At 44.0% G+C, this 18,892-nt stretch overlaps 1 protein-coding gene across 1 annotated transcript; it reads right to left on the bottom strand.

Moving 5' to 3' along the window:
* Positions 1 to 187: 187 nt before the first annotated feature.
* LOC124037961 (zinc finger protein 8-like) lies at positions 188 to 9,439 on the bottom strand. The gene is made up of 3 exons (XM_046353272.1): positions 9,001 to 9,439; positions 7,810 to 8,722; positions 188 to 613 (listed from the first exon to the last, which is right to left on the bottom strand). The coding sequence occupies exons 1-3, from the start codon at positions 9,206 to 9,208 to the stop codon at positions 409 to 411; spliced, it is 1,326 nt and encodes a 441-aa protein (XP_046209228.1). The 5' UTR covers positions 9,209 to 9,439; the 3' UTR covers positions 188 to 408.
* Positions 9,440 to 18,892: the final 9,453 nt, after the last annotated feature.

Here is an 18,892-nt window from a genome sequence, read left to right on the forward strand (position 1 = left end):
TTTAAAGGGACTTTCTACTTAAAATCTGTTTGGTTTGCACCCTTATTACCTAGTATATTAATACATATCTTGAGTGAAGGTGATGTGAGTCAAGCATCTGACATCTTCCTTTTGGAAATAAGCAACCTGAAAGATGGTTCAATGTTAATACAAAATAAATACAGAATCAGACATGTGGTATTAATATTTAAATGACAGACTGATTTAATTCATGTTCACAAACACACACTCTTCAATCAAGCTGGAAACATCATCTAAGGTGACATTATCCATTTGTTTTCTACTGCACTATTTTTATTAATTAATTCCAATAAATATATTTAGGAAATATTCCTATGGCTAAAACACTTCAACGTTTCACAATCCATTCATGTCCTCCGGGGTTTGAAAAGGTGGAGCACATTGACCTCATGTGATGACCTGCCCTGCATCAGTCAGGTGTGTGTTCAGGTGTACCCGCAGGCCGCTGGCCACAGTGAAGCTCTTGGGACACTGGACACAGCGATAGGGTTTCTCCCCAGAGTGAGTCCGTTTGTGCTTTTTCATGGTGTCTCCGTCGCTGAAAGTCCTGTGGCAGTAGGGGCAACTGTAGGGTCTCTCACCGGTGTGGATCCTATAATACATAAGAAATAATAAATTAAATAAATATATCTATACTACTGTTCAAAAGTTTGGGGTCACTTAGAAATGTCCTTGTTTTTGAAAGAAAAGCACATTTTTTGTCCATTAAAATAAAATCAAATTGGTCAGAAATACAGTGTAGATATTGTTATTGTTGTAAATGACTATTGTAGCTGGAAACAGCAGATTTTTAATGGAATATTTACATAGGCGTAGAGGTCCATTATCAGCAACCATCACTCCTGTGTTCCAATGGCACCTTGTGTAAGCTAATCCAAGTTCATCATTTTAAAAGGCTAATTGATCATTAGAAAACCCTTTTGCAATTATGTTTCAGCACAGCTGAACACTTTTGTTCTAATTAAAAAAGCAATGAAACTGGCCTTCTTTAGACTAGTTGAGTATCTGGAGTATCAGCATTTGTAGGTTCGATTACAGGATCCAAATGGCCAGAAACAACTACCTTTCTTCTGAAACTCGTCAGTCTATTCTTGTTCTGAGAAATTAAGGCTATTCCAAGAAACTGAAGATCTCGTACAACGCTGTGTACTACTCCCTTCACAGAACAGCGCATTCTGGCTCTAGCCAGAATAGAAACAGTGGGTGCACAACTGAAAGAGGACAAGTACATTAGAGTGTCTAGTTTGAGAAACAGACACCTCACAAGTCCTCAACTGGCAGCTTCATTAAATAGTACCAGCAAAACACCAGTCTCAACGTCAACAGTGAAGAGGTGACTCCGGGATGCTGGCCTTCTAGGCTGAGTTGCAAAGAAAAAGCCATATCTCAGACTGGCCAATAAAAATAAAATATTAAGATGGGCAAAAGAACAGACACTGGACAGAGGAAGATTGGAAAAAAGTGTTATGGCCTGACAAATCTAAGTTTGAGGTGTTCGGATCATAAAGAAGAACATTCGTGAGACGCAGGAAAAATGAAAAGATGCTGGAGGAGTGCTTGACGCCATCTGTCAAGCATGGCGGAGGCAATGTGATTGGCTGGGGGTGCTTTGGTGGTAAAGTGGGAGATTTTTACAGGGTAGAAGGGATCTTGAAGAAGGAAGGCTATCACTCCATTTTGCAACGCCATGCCATACTGTCACGTCTAGTCAAGGTGGGTGGAATCAGGCGCAGAGAGCAAATAGTGAATAGTAGTTTATTCTCCGGTGAAAAAATAAACGTGGACAACCCAAAATACAAACAGGGTGAAAATATCCAAAACAGGATAACAGACAAACCGGAGAATAAATAAACACAAAAACACCGACAGACGAAACGAAATGACAAAAACAAACAATCCCGCACAAAACAAGGGCGGGACAACCTACATTATATACAGATACTAATTAACTAACACACAGGTGAAAACAATCAGACAAAACCAACAGATAACCGAAAAGGGATCGGTAGTGGCTAATAGGACGGTGACGACAACCGCCGAGCACCACCTGAACGGGCAGGAGAGCCAACCTCGGCGGAAGTCGTGACACATACTCCCTAAATCTTTCTCAGATTATTACCAATCCCACAAGGTATGACTCCAAACACCCAGAAAAGTCTACTCTCCTTGATGTTATCCTCACAAATAATCCTGATAGGTATCTGTCTGGTGTTTTCTGTAATGACGTTAGTGATCGCTGTTTTACAGCCTGTGTTTGTAATGGCTGCTCAGTGAAACAACCTGTCCTGATTTGTCATAGACCCTTGCTAAAAAAAACGTTAATGAAGCAAGCCTTCCTTCATGAACTGGCCTCTGTAAAATGGTATAGAATCAGCTTGGTCCCCCTCTGTCGAAGACGTCTGGACATAATTTTTGGATCTTTTCAGTGATATTGTTAACAAACACACCCCTATAAAGAAAATGAGAATTAAAAACAGGTTCAGCCCCTGATTCGACCGTGACCTTGCAGAGTTACTCCACCTCAAGAATTACATTTGGCGAAAGGCTCAGCACATGTATACTCAGGCTGGCTATCTTTCAGGCAAATGAGAATTAAGTGCACTCAGGCTATCCGTGCTGTTATTTTTATTGACTTGGCCAAAGCTTTTGATACGGTAGACCATTCCATTCTTGTGGGCCGACTAAGTAGTATTGGTGTCACTGAGGGGTCTTTGGCCTGGTTTGCTAACTACCACTCTCAAAGAGTGCAGTGTATAAAGTCATAAAATCCGTCTCAGCCACTGCCTGTCACCAAGGGAGTACCCAAATGCTCGATTCTAGGCCCCATGCTCTTCTCAAATTTACATCAGCAACATAGCTCAGGCAGTAGAAATCTCTCCCATCCATTTATATGCAGATGATAGCTGGCCCCTCCCCGGATTTTATGTTAAACGCTCAACAATGCTTTCTTAGTGTCCAACCAACTTCTTCTCTTAGCACATATCAAAGCTGCGGTCTAAAGTTAAATCTAGACTTTGTTTCCTCTTTCGTAATTACTCCTCTTTCTCCCCAGCTGCCAAACGGACCCTGATTCAGATGACCATCCTACCCATGCTAGATTACGTAGAGACGTAATTTATAGATCGGCAGGTAAGGGTGCTCTCGAGCAGCTAGGTGTTCTTTACCATTCGGCCATCAGATTTGCCACCAATGCTCCTTGTTGGACACATCACCTCACACTATACTTCTGTAAACGGGTCATCTCTGTATACCCGTCGCAAGAGCCACTGGTTGATGCTTATTTATAAAACCCTCTTAGGCCTCACTACCCCCTATCTGAGATATTTACTGCCGCCCTCATCCTCGACATACAACACCTGTTCTGCCAGTCACATTCTGTTAAAGGTCCCCAAAGCACACATCCCTGGGTCGTTCCTCTTTTCAGTTCGCTGCAGCTAGCGACTGGAACGAGCTGCAACAAACACTCAAACTGGACTGTTTTATATCAATCTCTTCATTCAAAGACTCAATCATGGACACTCTTACTGACAGTTGTGGCTGCTTTGTGTGATGTATTGTTGTCTCTTCCCTCTTTCCCTTTGTGCTGTTATCTGTGCCCAATAATGTTTGTACCATGTTTTGTGCTGCTTCCATGTTGTTATGTCGTGTTGCTGCCTTGCTATGTTGTTGTCTTAGGTCTCTCTTTATGTAGTGTTGTGTTGTCTCTCTTGTTGTGATGTGTGTTTTGTCCTATAATTATTGTATTAAAAAATATATATATATTTTATCCCAGGCCCTGTCCCCGCAGGAGGCCTTTTGGTAGGTCATCATTGTAAATAAGAATTTGTCCATAACTGACATGCCTAGTTAAACAAAGGTTAAACAAAATTTAAATAAATAAAAACCTGTGGACGGCGCTTGATTGGAGACATTGTCCTCCTAAAACAGGACAATGACCCAAAGCACAGCTCCAAGTTATGCAAGAACTATTTAGGGAAGAAGCAGTCAGCTGGTATTCTGTCTATAACAGAGTGGCCAGCATAGTCACCGGATCTCAAGCCTATGGAGCTGAGAAGTGCCCATCAAGCCAATCCAACTTGTGGGAGGTGCTTCAGGAAGCATGGGGTGAAATCTCTTCAGATTACCTCAACAAATTTACTAACTACACTCAGCAACTGTGTTTATTTTCAGCAAACGTAACATGTGTAAATATTTGTATGAACATAAGATTCAACAACAGACAAACTGAAGAAGTTCCACAGACATGTGGTGAACAGAAATGGATGAATGTGTCCCTGAACAAAGGGTGGTCAAAATCAAAAGTAACAGTTAGTATCTGGTGTGGCCACCAGCTGCATTAAGTACTGCAGTGCATCTCCTCCTCATGGACTGCACCAGATTTGCCAGTTCTTGCTGTGAGATGTTACTTCACTCTTCCACCAAGACACCTGCAAGTTCCCAGACATTTCTCAGGGGGGGAATGGCCCTTGCCTTCACCCTCCGATCCAACAGGTCCCAGACGTGCTCAATGGGATTGAGATCCAGGCTCTTCGCTGGCCATGGCAGAACACTGACATTCCTGTCTTGCAGGGAATCATGCACAGAACGAGCAGTATGGCTGGTGGCATTGTCATGCTGGAGGTTCATGTCAGGATGAGCCTGCAGGAAGGTTACCACGAGGGAGGATGTCTTCCCTGTAACGCACAGCTTTGAGATTGCCTGTAATGACAACAAGCTCAGTCCGATAATGCACACCGCCCTAGACCACGATGGACCCTCCACCTCCAAATCGATCCCACTACAGAGTACAGGCCTTGGTGTAACGCTCATTCCTTCAACGATAAACGCAAATCCGAATCCGACCATCTCAGCACCCCTGCTGAGACAAAACAGCAACTCGTCAGTGAAGAGCACCTTTTTACAGTCCTGTCTGGTCCAGCGACGGTGGGTTTGTGCCCATAGGCGACATTGTTGCCGGTGATGTCTGGTGAGGACCTGCCTTACAACAGGTCTACAAGCCCTCAGTCCAGCCTCTCTCAGCCTATTGCGGACAGTCTGAGCACTGATGGATGGATTGTGCGTTCCTGGTGTAACTCGGGCAGTTGTTGTTGCCATCCTGTACCTGTCCCGCATGTGTGATGTTCCGATGTACCGATCCTGTGCAGGTGTTGTTACACGTGGTCTGCCACTGCGAGGACGATCAGCTGTCCGTCCTGTCTCCCTGTAGTGCTGTCTTAGACGTCTCACAGTACGGACATTGCAATTTATTGCCCTGGCCACGTCTGCAGTCCTCATGCCTCCTTGCAGCATGCCTAAGGCAAGTTCACACAGATGAGCAGGGTCCCTGGGCATCTGTCTTTCAGTGTTTTTCAGAGTCAGTAGAAAGTCCTGTTTAGTGTCCTATGTTTTCATAACTGTAACCTTAATTGCCTACCATCTGTAAGCTGTTAGTGTCTTAACAACCGTTCCACAGGTGTTTATGGTTCATTGAACAAGCATGGGAAACAGTGTTTAAACCCTTTACAATGAAGATCTGTGAAGTTATTTGGATTTTTACAAATGATCATTTTTTGCTGAGTTTAGAATGCCAAAGGTCTGCAAGGCTGTAATTGCTGCAAATGGAGGGTTCTTTGACTAAAGCAAAGTTTGAAGGACACTTTTTTATTTCAATTAAAAATCATTATTTATAACCTTGTCAACATCTTGACTATATTTCCTATTCATTTTGCAACTCATTTCATGTATGTTTTCATGGAAAACAAGGACATTTCTAAGTGACCCCAAACCTTTGAATGGTAGTGTATATTATAATAATAATATATATAGAAGTGGTTTGGAGAGACTTTAACCCAACACCTAGCAGCCTTGTCAAGAAGTTTGGATTTTTGGGTGTAACAGGTGTTGGATGTAAAAGGTGTTGGATTGAGTGTAAAAGGTGTTGGATTGACAGTCACTGGTCAGGGCTAGCGCCTAAATTCCCTACAATATACAGTGAGCTACCAAACGATTAGGACAGCGACACATTTTTTGTTGTTTTGGCTCTGTACTGCACTTGGGATTTAAAATGACACAATGACTGAGGTTAAAGTGTAGACTGTCAGCTTTTAATTGGAGGGTATTTTCATCCATATTGGGTGAACCGTTCAGAAATTACAGCAGTTTTTGTACATAGTCCACCAAACATATTGGGACAAATTCACTTATGTCTATTAAAGTAGTCAAAAGTTTAGTATTTGTACCCATATTCCTAGCACGGAATGATTACAGCAGTTGGATGCATTTGCTGTTTGTTTTGGTTGTGTTTCAGATTATTTTGTGCTGAATAGAAATGAATAGTAATGTATTGTCGTTTTGGTGTCCCTTTTATTGTAAATAAGAATATAATATGTTTCTAAACACTTCTACATTAATGTGGATGCTACCATGATTACAGCTATTCACAATTAATTCAGGACTAATAAAATTGGACATTTTTGCCTTTGTCCCATGGCAAAATGAGTAGAATTAATGTGGGTGCTACCATGATTACGAATAGTCCTGAATGAATCGTGAATGATGATGAGTGAGAAAGTTAGACGCACAAATATTATACCCCCAAGACATGCTAACCTCTCAACATCACAATAACAGGGGAGGTTAGCATGTCTTGGGGGTATAATATTTGTGCGTCTAACTTTCTCACTCATCATCATTCACGATTCATTCAGGACTATTCGTAATCGTGGTAGCATCCACATTAATTCTACTCAATTTGCCATGGGACAAAGACAAAAATGTTTCCAGTTTTACATCATATTTTCTTCAATTCTACCCCTATTGCCATGTGATGGAGATAATTGTTTTCAGTTTTAAAGTAAATTTCCTGTAATTATACACAATTTCCCATGACTTATGCAATGTTAATGATATCTGAGTGAGAGTGACTGACAAAATCAATGGGGGCCACCTGGATTTCAGCGCCCCATGGTTGGTAGTTGGCCATGAAGTTTAGATAGCTGGCTAGACTAACTTACCAATCTAAAAATAGTTATCTGACATGGCTAATTGAGTGATTGTCAGGGATGACAAAACAAGAGAAAAATTGCTGATCCATAACCAAATTGCTGATGCATAACCTAGTGTATTCTACTATTCTAACTCTTAATAGTAAGTTGAGACCGCAACTGCGGTGCTTATGCCTGGAGCCGGCCCTGGTGATAGGGATAAACCAGGTAAACCAGGTAATCAACATTCAATGGAGCACAAGTTGTCATAGGCCAACAACCTATATAGGCCATACTGCCATACCTGCCCAATACCCAGGCCCCAGCCACAGAGTCAGTACTAAGCTTTTATGTGAAGATAGACAGCTGTTTAGAAACACATTCTATTCTTGTTGACCAAAAAATGCATTGACTCCAAAATTACACAATGCATTATTTACCATTCAATTCTATTGGGCACAAAATAATCTGAAAAGAAAATGAAAACAGCAAATGCATCCAACAAGCTTGATGGCGTCTGCTAAATGGCATATATTATCATTGCGTGCTAGGAATATGGGACCAAATACTAAACTTTTGTCTACTTTAATACACATAAGTGAATTCATCCCAACTTAAAAGTGTTCTAATTTCTAACTAGTTCACCCAATATGAATGAAAATACACTTCAATTAACGCTGTCAGTCTGCAGTTGAATGTCATAGTTATTGTATTACTTCAAATCCAACGTGCTGCAGTACAGAGGCCAAAAATAACTAAATGTGTCACTGTCCCAATACTTTTGGAGCTCACTGCATAATAATACAATATAATAATGTGTGCCAACCTCAGGTGTCGTCTCAGGTTGCCTCTCTGGGTAAAGCTTTTGGAGCACCAGGAGCAGCGGTGGGGCCTCTCCCCCGTGTGGATACGGTGGTGGCGCCGCAGGTCAGCCGACTGGGCGAAGGACTTACAGCACCAGTCACAGGCGTAGGGCTTCTTGTACTGGAGGTGGAGGTGGAGGCTGGCCGCCTGGCTGAAACTCTCCCCACATCGGGTGCAGCGGTGTGGGCGCCCCTCCTGGTAGTCGGTGGGGGTGAAGTTGTTACTCTCGTTATATGGCAACACCTGGTCCTTGGACCCAGGCTCTGTTTCATATGTTTGCTGGTCATGTACGGGTGTGTTATGGAGCTCTGAGATGTCCATATCCGGAAGGTCTTTGAAGCCAGCGTCGCCTGAGAGTTCATGGTTGTGGGGTAGTAGTGTTATAGGAAGACCTGTGTAGCCTGAACTGGATTGAGGTTCATGGTTGGTAAGGTTCACTGTGACGTCGCATTCCTTGGGTTCCATTTTGATCCGTCCCTGGATTGGGTCGATGGGAGAGGACCTCTTTCTCTCTGTCCTAAGGACTGGCACTTCAGCGTTGGCTGCTCCAGTTGTTGTGGCACAGTGGGCATTGGAGGAGAACAAAGATGGTGCCAAGGACGAGGTGTTTCCAAAACCCTTGGCTTCTGGGTCTGAGTTGTGCTCTGTCTTTGGGACTGGACTGGACTTCTCTTCTCCTCGGACCGTTTCAGTGTGTTCCTGGTTTGGTCCTGTGAGACCCCCATCCTTATCCAACGCTACCTGGCTCTGTGTCTGTAGCCCTCGTCTGTTGACCTGGCTCTGCTGCAGGGGCTCTGGGTCCTGTTCCTGCCTGGAGCTCCACTCTTGCTCACAAAGCTGCTGCTGCTGCCCAGAGAGAGAAAGGCTGGTGGATCCTGCTTAGAAAGAGGGTGCAAAGACAAAGTGCTGTCACTAAATAAGTAAGAAATTGAGTAAATATGTATGACATTGTAATTAATCATGTACTACTATTAGTTGTTAATGTTTGCAGCTAGGGGAATTCGGGCACTTCTCGCGAGCCAACGTAACGTTGCTGTCAATCGTCAACAGACAGACGTCACCCAATGTAGCTAGCTCGTTGACAGTTTGCCAACTAATTTCTGCATGATCATTAAATTAGCATAATCCAACAAATCCGACTAAATGTTCTTACGCCAGTCTGTCTCCGCCAAGAGTAAGATGTCCCGGAGCTGTCGCCGAAGGCTTTCATTTTCTCTCTTAGCGCTTTCATTCTCTCTCTTCGTCCTAGACGTCTCTTCTCGGTACTCGGCCACTGTGTCCCCGACCACGTCCAGAATCTCCCGCACCACTACCGTTAAACGTTCTGTCAGGTAGGCATTCAACAGTTGAAGTTTTGTCATTTTAAAGACATAAAATACTGCAGGATAATGTCCCGTCTCTCTCTCAGCTGATGTTGTGATTTTACTCTTCGTTTGTTGGTAGTTGGGTTAATCGGAAGTGTGTATGTTGTTTTATCGCCACCTGCTGTTTGGGAGGTGAAATGGCTGTCTTGTTTATGTTGAGCCACAAGAGGGCAGTGCAACCCTGTATAATTTCCTCTGCATCAGTAGTTTTATAACATGAACCCTCAATCCTGGTCCATCCCAACAACATCTGATTCAACTACTCAACTAATTTATCATTCAGCCCTTAATCAAAGAGTTAGGCCTATGAACAGAAGACCAAACACAAAAAGACTAAACAGACAGACCTAGTGAAGTCAGCAGATATGCTACAGGACTGTTTTGTTAGCACAGACTGGAATATGTTCTGGGATTCATCCAATGGCATTGAGGAGTATACCACCTCAGTCACCTGCTTCATCAATAAGTCCATCAACCTCATCATCCCCACAGTGACCATACGTACATATCCCAACCAGAAGCCATGGATTACAGGCAACATCCGCTCCGAGCTAAAGGCTAGAGCTGCCACATTCAAGGAGCAGGACATTAAACCGGACTAACCATCAAACAGGTAAAGCGTCAACACAGGACTAAGATTGAATCCTACTACACCAGCTCTATTATGGACTACAAAGGGAAACAAAGCTGCGAGCTGCCCAGTGACGTTAGCCTACCAGACGGGCTAAATGCCTTTTATGCTCGCTTCGAGGGCAGCAACACTGAAGTATGCATGAGAGCACCAGCTGTTCCGGACAACTGTGTGATCACTCTCTCCGTAGCCAATTTGAGCAAGACCTTTAAACAGGTCAACATTCACAAGGCCAAAGGGCCAGATGGATTAGCAGGGTGTGTACTCAGAGCATGTGCGGAGCAACTGGCAAATGTCTTCACTGACATTTTCAAACTCTCCCTGACCGAGTCTGTAATACCTACATGTTTCAAGCAGACCACCATTGCCCCTGTGCCCAGGAAAGCGAAGGTAACCTGCCTAAATGACTACCACCCTGTAGCACTCACGTCAGTAGCCATGCAGTTCTTTGAAAGGCTGGTCATGACTCACATCAACACCATCATCCCGGAAACCCTAGACCCACTCCAATTTGCATACCACCGCAACAGATCCGAAGACGATGCAATCTCAATCTCCCCCATTCACATCGACTGGGCTGTAGTTCCCCGGTGTCCACATCACCAACAAACTATTATGGTCAAAACACACCAAGACAGTCGTGAAGAGGGCACGACAACGCCTTTGGCATGATCCCCCAGATCCTCAAAAAGTTCTACAGCTGCACCATCGAGAGCATGGTTGCATCACCGCCTGGTATGGCCGCCTGGTATGGGGCCAAGCTTCCTGCCATCCAGGACCTATATACTAGGCGGTGTCAGAGGAAGGTGCAAAAAAATGGTCAAAGACTCCAGTCAACCAAGTCATAGAGTGTTCTCTCTGCTAGCGCACGGCAAATGGTACGCCAAGTCTAGGTCCAAACAGCTTCTACCCCTAAGCCAAAAGACTGCTGAACAATTAATCAAACTGCCACCTGGAATATTTGCATTAACCCCCCTCCCCCACCCCCCACACCTTGGTTTTTACACTGCTGCTACTCGCTGTTTATTATCTATGCATAGTCACTTTACCCCTACCTACATTTACCCCTACCCTACCTACATGTACAAATGACCTTGACTAACCTCTATCCCTGCACATTGACTCGGTACCAGTACCCCTTGTATACAGCCTCGCTATTGTTGTTGTGTTACTTTAGTTTATATAGTCAATATTTGACTAACTCTATTTTCTTAAAACTGCATTGTTGGTTAAGGGCTTGTAAGTAAGGCAAGTCTTCAGGTCTCAAGCAAGGCTACTCATTACACAAGTGTAGTATGCATACTGAACGAAACTCAATTGAATCACAGCTCAAGGTGATTAAAGATGGGTTCCCTTTATCTTTGAAAGAGACATTGGTGTGCTCAGCTCAAAACGTTTTGTAGTCTAAAAGATGATTTGGGTGCTGGGTTCTAAACGGTTATCCTGGAAGAATGAAGCGCATCCGTTTGCTTTGATAACTGCTGCTAAAATATAAGACATTTAAACGTAAAGAATGTTTCAGTGAGTGCGGGTTTTTCCTTTCTTCAAATATAACTCTATACTATATGAACTATATTAACATCAACTCTCTACTCCTCTGCAACTCTCCCCCTGGTCAATGCAGGCGGTGGCTCTCCTGGGAAAATGAAGGTAAGTGCTAAAGAAAGTGTCTCGTGTCACCTGAGTGTCCAAGAAAGGTTAATAACAGTAGCTACATTTTAAGAAAGGTACCCAAGAGAATCTGGTAACTGGACAGAGTGAGCCACTGCCAGCCTAGGTCCTCCACCGATTGGTCGTCTGGGTTTACAGAACATCCCAAATGGCACCCTATTCCATATTCACTGCTTTTGACCAGGGCTCAAGGGCACTATATAGGGAATAGGGTGCCATTTGAGAAGCATACCAGGTCTGCCTCTTATCTTCCGGTGGTATCAACATCAGGGCTTTGTCGGGAGACGAAGAGGTGCGTGACCCTCTGGACTGCCCACTGCCGTCCTCCATGCAGGAGAGGAGATGCCGATTGTGTGGGAGAGTCTGCAGTCCCTGAATCGGATTTATTGATTCGATAACTCAGTCAGATTTAACGATGAGATAATTCAGCCAGAGAAGAAAATGAAATCCCTGAAGGTTAACTGTAACCCTCTCTAAGTGTCCCCTTTCTTTGTCTCTCTCCCTCTCTCTCTCGCTCCTTCTCTCTTGGAAGATCTCAATTACATTACTCCTCGTGTCCTCTCTCCTCGTCTCCTTCTCAAACCCCATTGGAGGAGAAGGTCAGAGGGGCGGGACCTTTTGCTTTCTCATCCAGTTGGTTTTGAGAAGGAGACGAGAGAAGAGTATGCAATTGAGATATTCCCATAGTCTCTCTCACTTCCTCTCTTTCTTTCTCTTATTGTTGGAAAAGGGGTAGAAATATATTATTATCTTATATATATATTATCTTGTACAGAATAAATCTTATGGTTAAAGGTTGAGTTAGAATGTTTGCAGGTGAGTAATTAAGTGTTTAGCTGTAGAGTTGAGAACTATTGTAAAATAAGATTTTGGCCTGAGTTGAAGGTTTTCGACTGTCTTGACTGTTTGGTTTCTGGGGCCAGTGTGGTATCATGTATAGCCACTGTGGAAACACACACACACACACACACACACACACACACACACACACACACACACACACACACACACACACACACACACACACACACACACACACACACACACACACACACACACACACACACACACACACACACACACACACACACCAAGTAGGAAACTGTGAAATAAAGATGCAAAATGTTTATTGTCTTTTCATTACATTTGTAAGCAATATTGCACAAGCATGTTAATGTAAGGAACGTGATCAGTAGAAAATGAAAAAAATGTTGGGTAGTAAAAAACAAAACCACACCAGGAGTCATATTACTGATCGTGGATTTCCGGATCTATGGCGCTCTCAGGAGTGCATTTCACCCAGGACACACAAGTGCAATGTGTCCTGGGTGACGAAGAGAGTTTGACACCCTGTATAGAAAGGTTATAGATATGGTGGTCATCAGAGCTGAACAGGTCACGCCACCACAGGTCTGCCCCTTTCCATGTCATATTGGTGATGTTGTTGTTGCTGTGATCATGGCGTGTGTGTTAATGTTATGTGGGTTTTACATCTACACACTACTGCCAACATTATTGGCCCCTGTTGGATAAATCAAGTGTTTTGAATTGAATGGATTCAAATTGAATTGACTCCCTCCATCCACGACAAGCTACTGTACAAATCAAGCACACTTTTAAAATAAGAAATATCTGACTATCTGCAATGAATTGAATACTGATTCTGCTAGGAGGTTAAAAGGCTACATACTGCATCATCAGCCTGAACTGAAAGATGCTTTGAATCAGCCATTTCAGAACAATTTTGAAATAGTTATTTACCTGGAATCAATTGGACCATTTAACAATGTACATTGTGAGGTTAGCACGCTAGCTTCTGGAGCACTGGTGTTGTTGACGTGGGATGGAAGCCTGGGTCTGCTGTACAGGGATGGTCTGTGTTACATTCAAGGGGGGAGGATTTCGATAAAGCGTTGTATTCAATGGAAAGAAATATTCTTACAGAATATGGAGTGTAAGCAGTCGGTGTCATTCCCTCCCTCACTTTATGTCCCAAATGCTATCTCCCAAAAGATCTCCCCTCCCTTCCTTTCCCCTGTCCTCTGCATCACACTGCATCCTTTCTCCCAGTCTGCTAAAACCGGCAAGTCAGAATGTATCTTCTCACAGAGTTAAGTCTGTAGACACACCAATCCCTTCTTACTGCTGCTCGGATCCTTTGCCCCCACACACACACACACACACACACACACACACACACACACACACACACACACACACACACACACACACCCTCCTTTGAACTCTACCTAGACATGTGTGTGTATTTGTTTCGTGGCTCTTGGTTCGGGAACATCAAAAGCACAGCACATACAGTACACTATTTATCGTTTTGTTTCTCTCGTTCTCTCTCCCTCTATTACAGCTCTCCTTTTTACCTTTGATTCAGACCGCTCCCTCTCCCCCTTTCCTATCTGCGTTCAACTGCATTATGATAGTCTGGGAGATTTTTTCCTTCTTTCTCTCCCTTGCTTGATATGTCCTACCTTTATCTTTACCTCTATCTGTCTCTCTAGTTCCTTCCTTTTCTGCTTTTGTGTCGTGCTACGTGTTTTTAAAATATTCTCTCTCTCGCCATCCGTACTCCCACTCTGCTCTCTGCCTCCCCGCCCCACCCCCACCACACCTTACAAACAGAACAAGTCTATCCATCTCATTATCTGTCTGATAATGCCATGTTTTTTCCACTTGCCAGGGATTTGTAGCTACCCCATTTATTTTTGTAGACCTCCATCACCTTTTCTTCCTTCCTACTGCCATCTCCAGTAGCCATCCTCCCCAACCCGTCCTGCTCTCCCCTCTACCCCTCTCTCCCTTCCTTTTTCTCTCTTCTCCTTATCTATCTATCTATCTATCTATCTATCTATCTATCTATCTATCTATCTATCTATCTATCTATCTATCTATCTATCTATCTATCTATCTATCTATCTATCTATCTATCTATCTATCCCTCTTTCTCTGCAGCCCCCCTCTTTCACCCCATCATTTTTTCTCTCTCCTATTTTCCAGCCACATTGGCAGAAGCTTTTAATAATTCATATGGATTTAAAATGTAAATTCTAGTAATACTGAGAAGTCAGACCTCACTCCCACCCTGCTCTATCCCCGCTTCTCCGGTTGCTCTCCCTCCCTGCCAACCGTTGCCTTGACAACCGCAACATCCTAGAAACACATCCTAGAAATTCACACACACACAAGACAAGAGAGATACCCTATCTCAAGCATATTCTTGAGGTAGGGAAAACGATGGAAGGAGAGCGAGTCTGACGCAGTTCAGGAAAAACATGTAGCGAGATGTATTACTGAACATAAATATAAACGCAAAATGTAAAGTGTTGGTCCCATGTTCATGAGATGAAATAAAAGGTCCCAGAAATATTCTATACACACAAATAACTTATTTCTCTCAAATTCTGTGCACACATTTGTTTACCAGTTAGTGAGCATTTTGCCTTTGCCAAGATAATCCATGCACCTGACAGGTGTGGCATATGAAGAAGCTGATTAAACAGCATGATCATTACACAGGTGCACCTTGTGCTGAGAGCAACAAAAGGCCACTCTAAAATGTGCTGTTTTGTCACACAAGACAATGCTACAGATGTCTCAAGTTTTGAGGGAGCGTGCAGTTGGCATGCTGACTGCGGGAATGTCTACCAGAGCTTTTGCCAAAGAATTGAATGTTCCTTTCTCTACCATAATCCGCCTCCAATGTCGTTTTAGAGAATTTCACAGAACGTCCAACGGGCCTCACAACCGCAGACCACGTGTGACCACGCCAGCCTAGACCGGACAGCTGATGACACTGTGGGTTTGTACAACCAAAGAATTTCTGCGCAAACTGTCAGAAACCGTCTCAGGGAAGCTTATCTGCGTGCTCGTTGTCCTCACCAGGGTTTTTACCTGACTGCAGTTTGGCATCGTAACCAACTTCAGTGGGAAAATGCCGATTGCCACTGGCATGCTGGAGAAGTGTGCTCTTCACAGATGTATCCCAGTTTCAGAATGTAAACAGAGTGCCCCATGGTGTCGGTGGGGTTCTGGTATGGGCAGGCATAAGCTACAGACAGCGAACACAATTGTGTTTTATCTGTGATAATTTGAATTCACAGAAATACTGGGACGAGATCCTGAGGCCCATTGTCGTGCCATTCATCCGCTGCCTTCACCTCATGTTTCAGTAGGATAATACACGGCCCCACGTCGCAAGGTCAACTCTATGTGAAGGAGATGTGTTGTGCTGCATGACAGAATTCATTTAAATTGACTGATTTCCTTATATGAACTGTAAAATCTTAGAAATTGTTGCGTTTAAATTGTTGTTCGGTGTAGCAATGTACCATGTGAAACAGAGCTCGTACTCAACTAGGGTTTATTGTTGTTTACGGGCTGCTTTGCGTTTTGTGGCTAGCGTTACTTTGCTACCTGCCAACTTTACGGTTTTTACTTTTTAATTACCGTGTTATAGTTGTATTTTTTCCTTTGCTCAACTTTTTTCCTTCAACTTTTTCACCCCGGACGCTTTATCTGGACATGGTTCTACAGGACCTCCACCAGCCGAAGCTAAGTAGTAACATTAACATGATGCTTTATCTGGACATGGTTCTACAGGACCTCCACCAGCCATCATTACATTTACATTTAAGTCATTTAGCAGACGCTCTTATCCAGAGCGACTTACAAATTGGTGCATTCACCTTATGACATCCAGTGGAACAGTCACTTTACAATAGTGCATCTAAATCTTAAAGGGGGGAGAGGGAATACTGAGCCTGTTGAACTAGTGTGCATAGACTTCTGGTCTGCAGAAGATTCTTCAAACAAATCCTTGGATGTGCTCGTTGTTACTGACCATTTTACCAAATTAGCTCATGCCTTCTTGTGTCCGAACCAGTCTGCTAAGTCAGTAGCTCATCAGTTGTGGAACAACTATTTCTGTGTCTACGGGATGCCTCGCCGTATACACTCAGACCAGGGAGCCAACTTTGAGAGCGCTTTAATATCCAAACTATTGAGTGTTGCAGGCGTTCAGAAGTCTCACACCACACCGTACCATCCGATGGGGAACGGGTCCTGCGAAAGGATGAATAGGACTTTGGGAAACATGATCCGGGCCCTGCCAACGAGAGCAAAGCACAGATGGCCTCAGGCGCTGAAGTCCCTTACGTTTGCATACAATTGTACAATCCACGAGACCACAGGCTTTGCCCATTTACATTTACATTTAAGTCATTTAGCAGACACTCTTATCCAGAGCGACTTACAAATTGGTGCATTCACCTTATGACATCCAGTGGAACAGTCACTTTACAATAGTGCATCTAAATCTTAAAGGGGGGGGTAAGAAGGATTACTTATCCTATCCTAGGTATTCCTTAAAGAGGTGGGGTTTCAGGTGTCTCCGGAAGGTGGTGATTGACTCCGCTGTCTTGGCGTCGTGAGGGAGTTTGTTCCACCATTGGGGGGCCAGAGCAGCGAACAGTTTTGACTGGGCTGAGCGGGAGCTGTACTTCCTCAGTGGTAGGGAGGCGAGCAGACCAGAGGTGGATGAACGCAGTGCCCTTGTTTGGGTGTAGGGCCTGATCAGAGCCTGGAGGTACTGAGGTGCCGTTCCCCTCACAGCTCCGTAGGCAAGCACCATGGTCTTGTAGCGGATGCGAGCTTCAACTGGAAGCCAGTGGAGAGAACGGAGGAGCGGGGTGACGTGAGAGAACTTGGGAAGGTTGAACACCAGACGGGCTGCGGTGTTCTGGATGAGTTGAAGGGGTTTAATGGCACAGGCAGGGAGCCCAGCCAACAGCGAGTTGCAGTAATCCAGACGGGAGATGACAAGTGCCTGGATTAGGACCTGCGCCGCTTCCTGTGTGAGGCAGGGTCGTACTCTGCGGATGTTGTAGAGCATGAACCTACAGGAACGGGCCACCGCCTTGATGTTGGTTGAGAACGACAGGGTGTTGTCCAGGATCACACCAAGGTTCTTAGCGCTCTGGGAGGAGGACACAATGGAGTTGTCAACCGTGATGGCGAGATCATGGAACGGGCAGTCCTTCCCCGGGAGGAAGAGCAGCTCCGTCTTGCCGAGGTTCAGCTTGAGGTGGTGATCCGTCATCCACACTGATATGTCTGCCAGACATGCAGAGATGCGATTCGCCACCTGGTCGTCAGAAGGGGGAAAGCCGAAGCTAAGTAGTAACATTAACATGATGCCTTCTAATTGCAGTCGCTGTACTCATAATATACAGGAGAACGATCGCCTTATGGTGAGGATTGCGTCTGAAGCTATTTTCGTCTATTGAGCTTCTAATCATGCAGCCTACTCAATCACTTGCTATAGCTACTGTTTACAGGCCTCCTGTGCTGTATACAGCGTTCCTCACTGAGTTCCCTGAATTCCTATCGGATCTTGTGGTCAAGGCAGATAATATTCTAATTGTTGGTGACTTTAATATTCACGTGGAAAAGTCCACATACCCACTCCAAAAGGCTTTCGGCACCATCATCAGCGGGTTTTGTCCAATATGTCTCCGGACCTACTCACTGCCACAGTCATACTCGGGACCTAGTTTTGTCCCGTGGAATAAATATTGTGGATCTTAATGTTTTTCCTCATAATCCTGAACTATCGGACCACCATTTGATTACGTTTGCAATCGCAACAAATAATCTGCTCAGACCCCAACCAAGGATCATCAAATGTCGTGCTATAAATTCTCAGACAACCCAAAAGATTCCTAGATGCCCTTCCAGACTCCCTCCACCTGCCCAAGGATGTCAGAGTACAACAATTGGTTAACCACCTAACTGAGGAACTTAATTTAACCTTGCGTAATACCCTAGATGCAGTTGCACTCCTAAAAACAAAAAATATGCGGACGATACGCAGCTGTACATTTCGATGAAACATGGTGAAGCCCCAAAATTGCTCTCCCTTGGAAGCCTGTGTTTCAGACAGACATAAGGAAGTGGATGGCGGCAAATGTTTTACTTTTAAACTCGGACAAAACAGAGATGCTAGTTCTTGGTCCCAAGAAACAAAGATATCTTCTGTTGGATCTGACAAGTAATCTTGATGGTTGTACAGTCGTCTCAAATAAAACTGTAAAGGACCTCGGCGTTACTCTGGACCCTGATCTCTCTTTTGACAAACATATTAATATTCTTTCAAGGACAGCTTTTTTCCATCTACGTCACAAAAAGGTTAAACTTTCTGTCCAAAAAGGATGCAGAAAAATGTATCTATGCTTTTGTCACTTCTAGATTAGACTACTGCAATGCTCTACTTTCCAGCTACTCGGATAAAGCACTAAATACACTTCAGTTAGTGCTAAACACAGCTGCTAGAATCTTGGCTAGAACCCAAAAATGTGATCATATTA

This window comes from Oncorhynchus gorbuscha, linkage group LG06 (assembly GCF_021184085.1).
Source record: "Oncorhynchus gorbuscha isolate QuinsamMale2020 ecotype Even-year linkage group LG06, OgorEven_v1.0, whole genome shotgun sequence".
Classification (NCBI taxonomy): domain Eukaryota; kingdom Metazoa; phylum Chordata; class Actinopteri; order Salmoniformes; family Salmonidae; genus Oncorhynchus; species Oncorhynchus gorbuscha.

Excerpts from the sequence above, each read along its gene's own strand:
- LOC124037961 (XM_046353272.1), bottom strand. The coding sequence starts at position 9,208 with ATGACAAAACTTCAACTGTTGAATGCCTACCTGACAGAACGTTTAACG. Across the intron at positions 8,723-9,000 it reads CTTGGCGGAGACAGACTGGC|GATCCACCAGCCTTTCTCTC; the intron begins GTAAGAACATTT and ends CTTTCTAAGCAG. Across the intron at positions 614-7,809 it reads AACCTGAGACGACACCTGAG|GATCCACACCGGTGAGAGAC; the intron begins GTTGGCACACAT and ends TATGTATTATAG.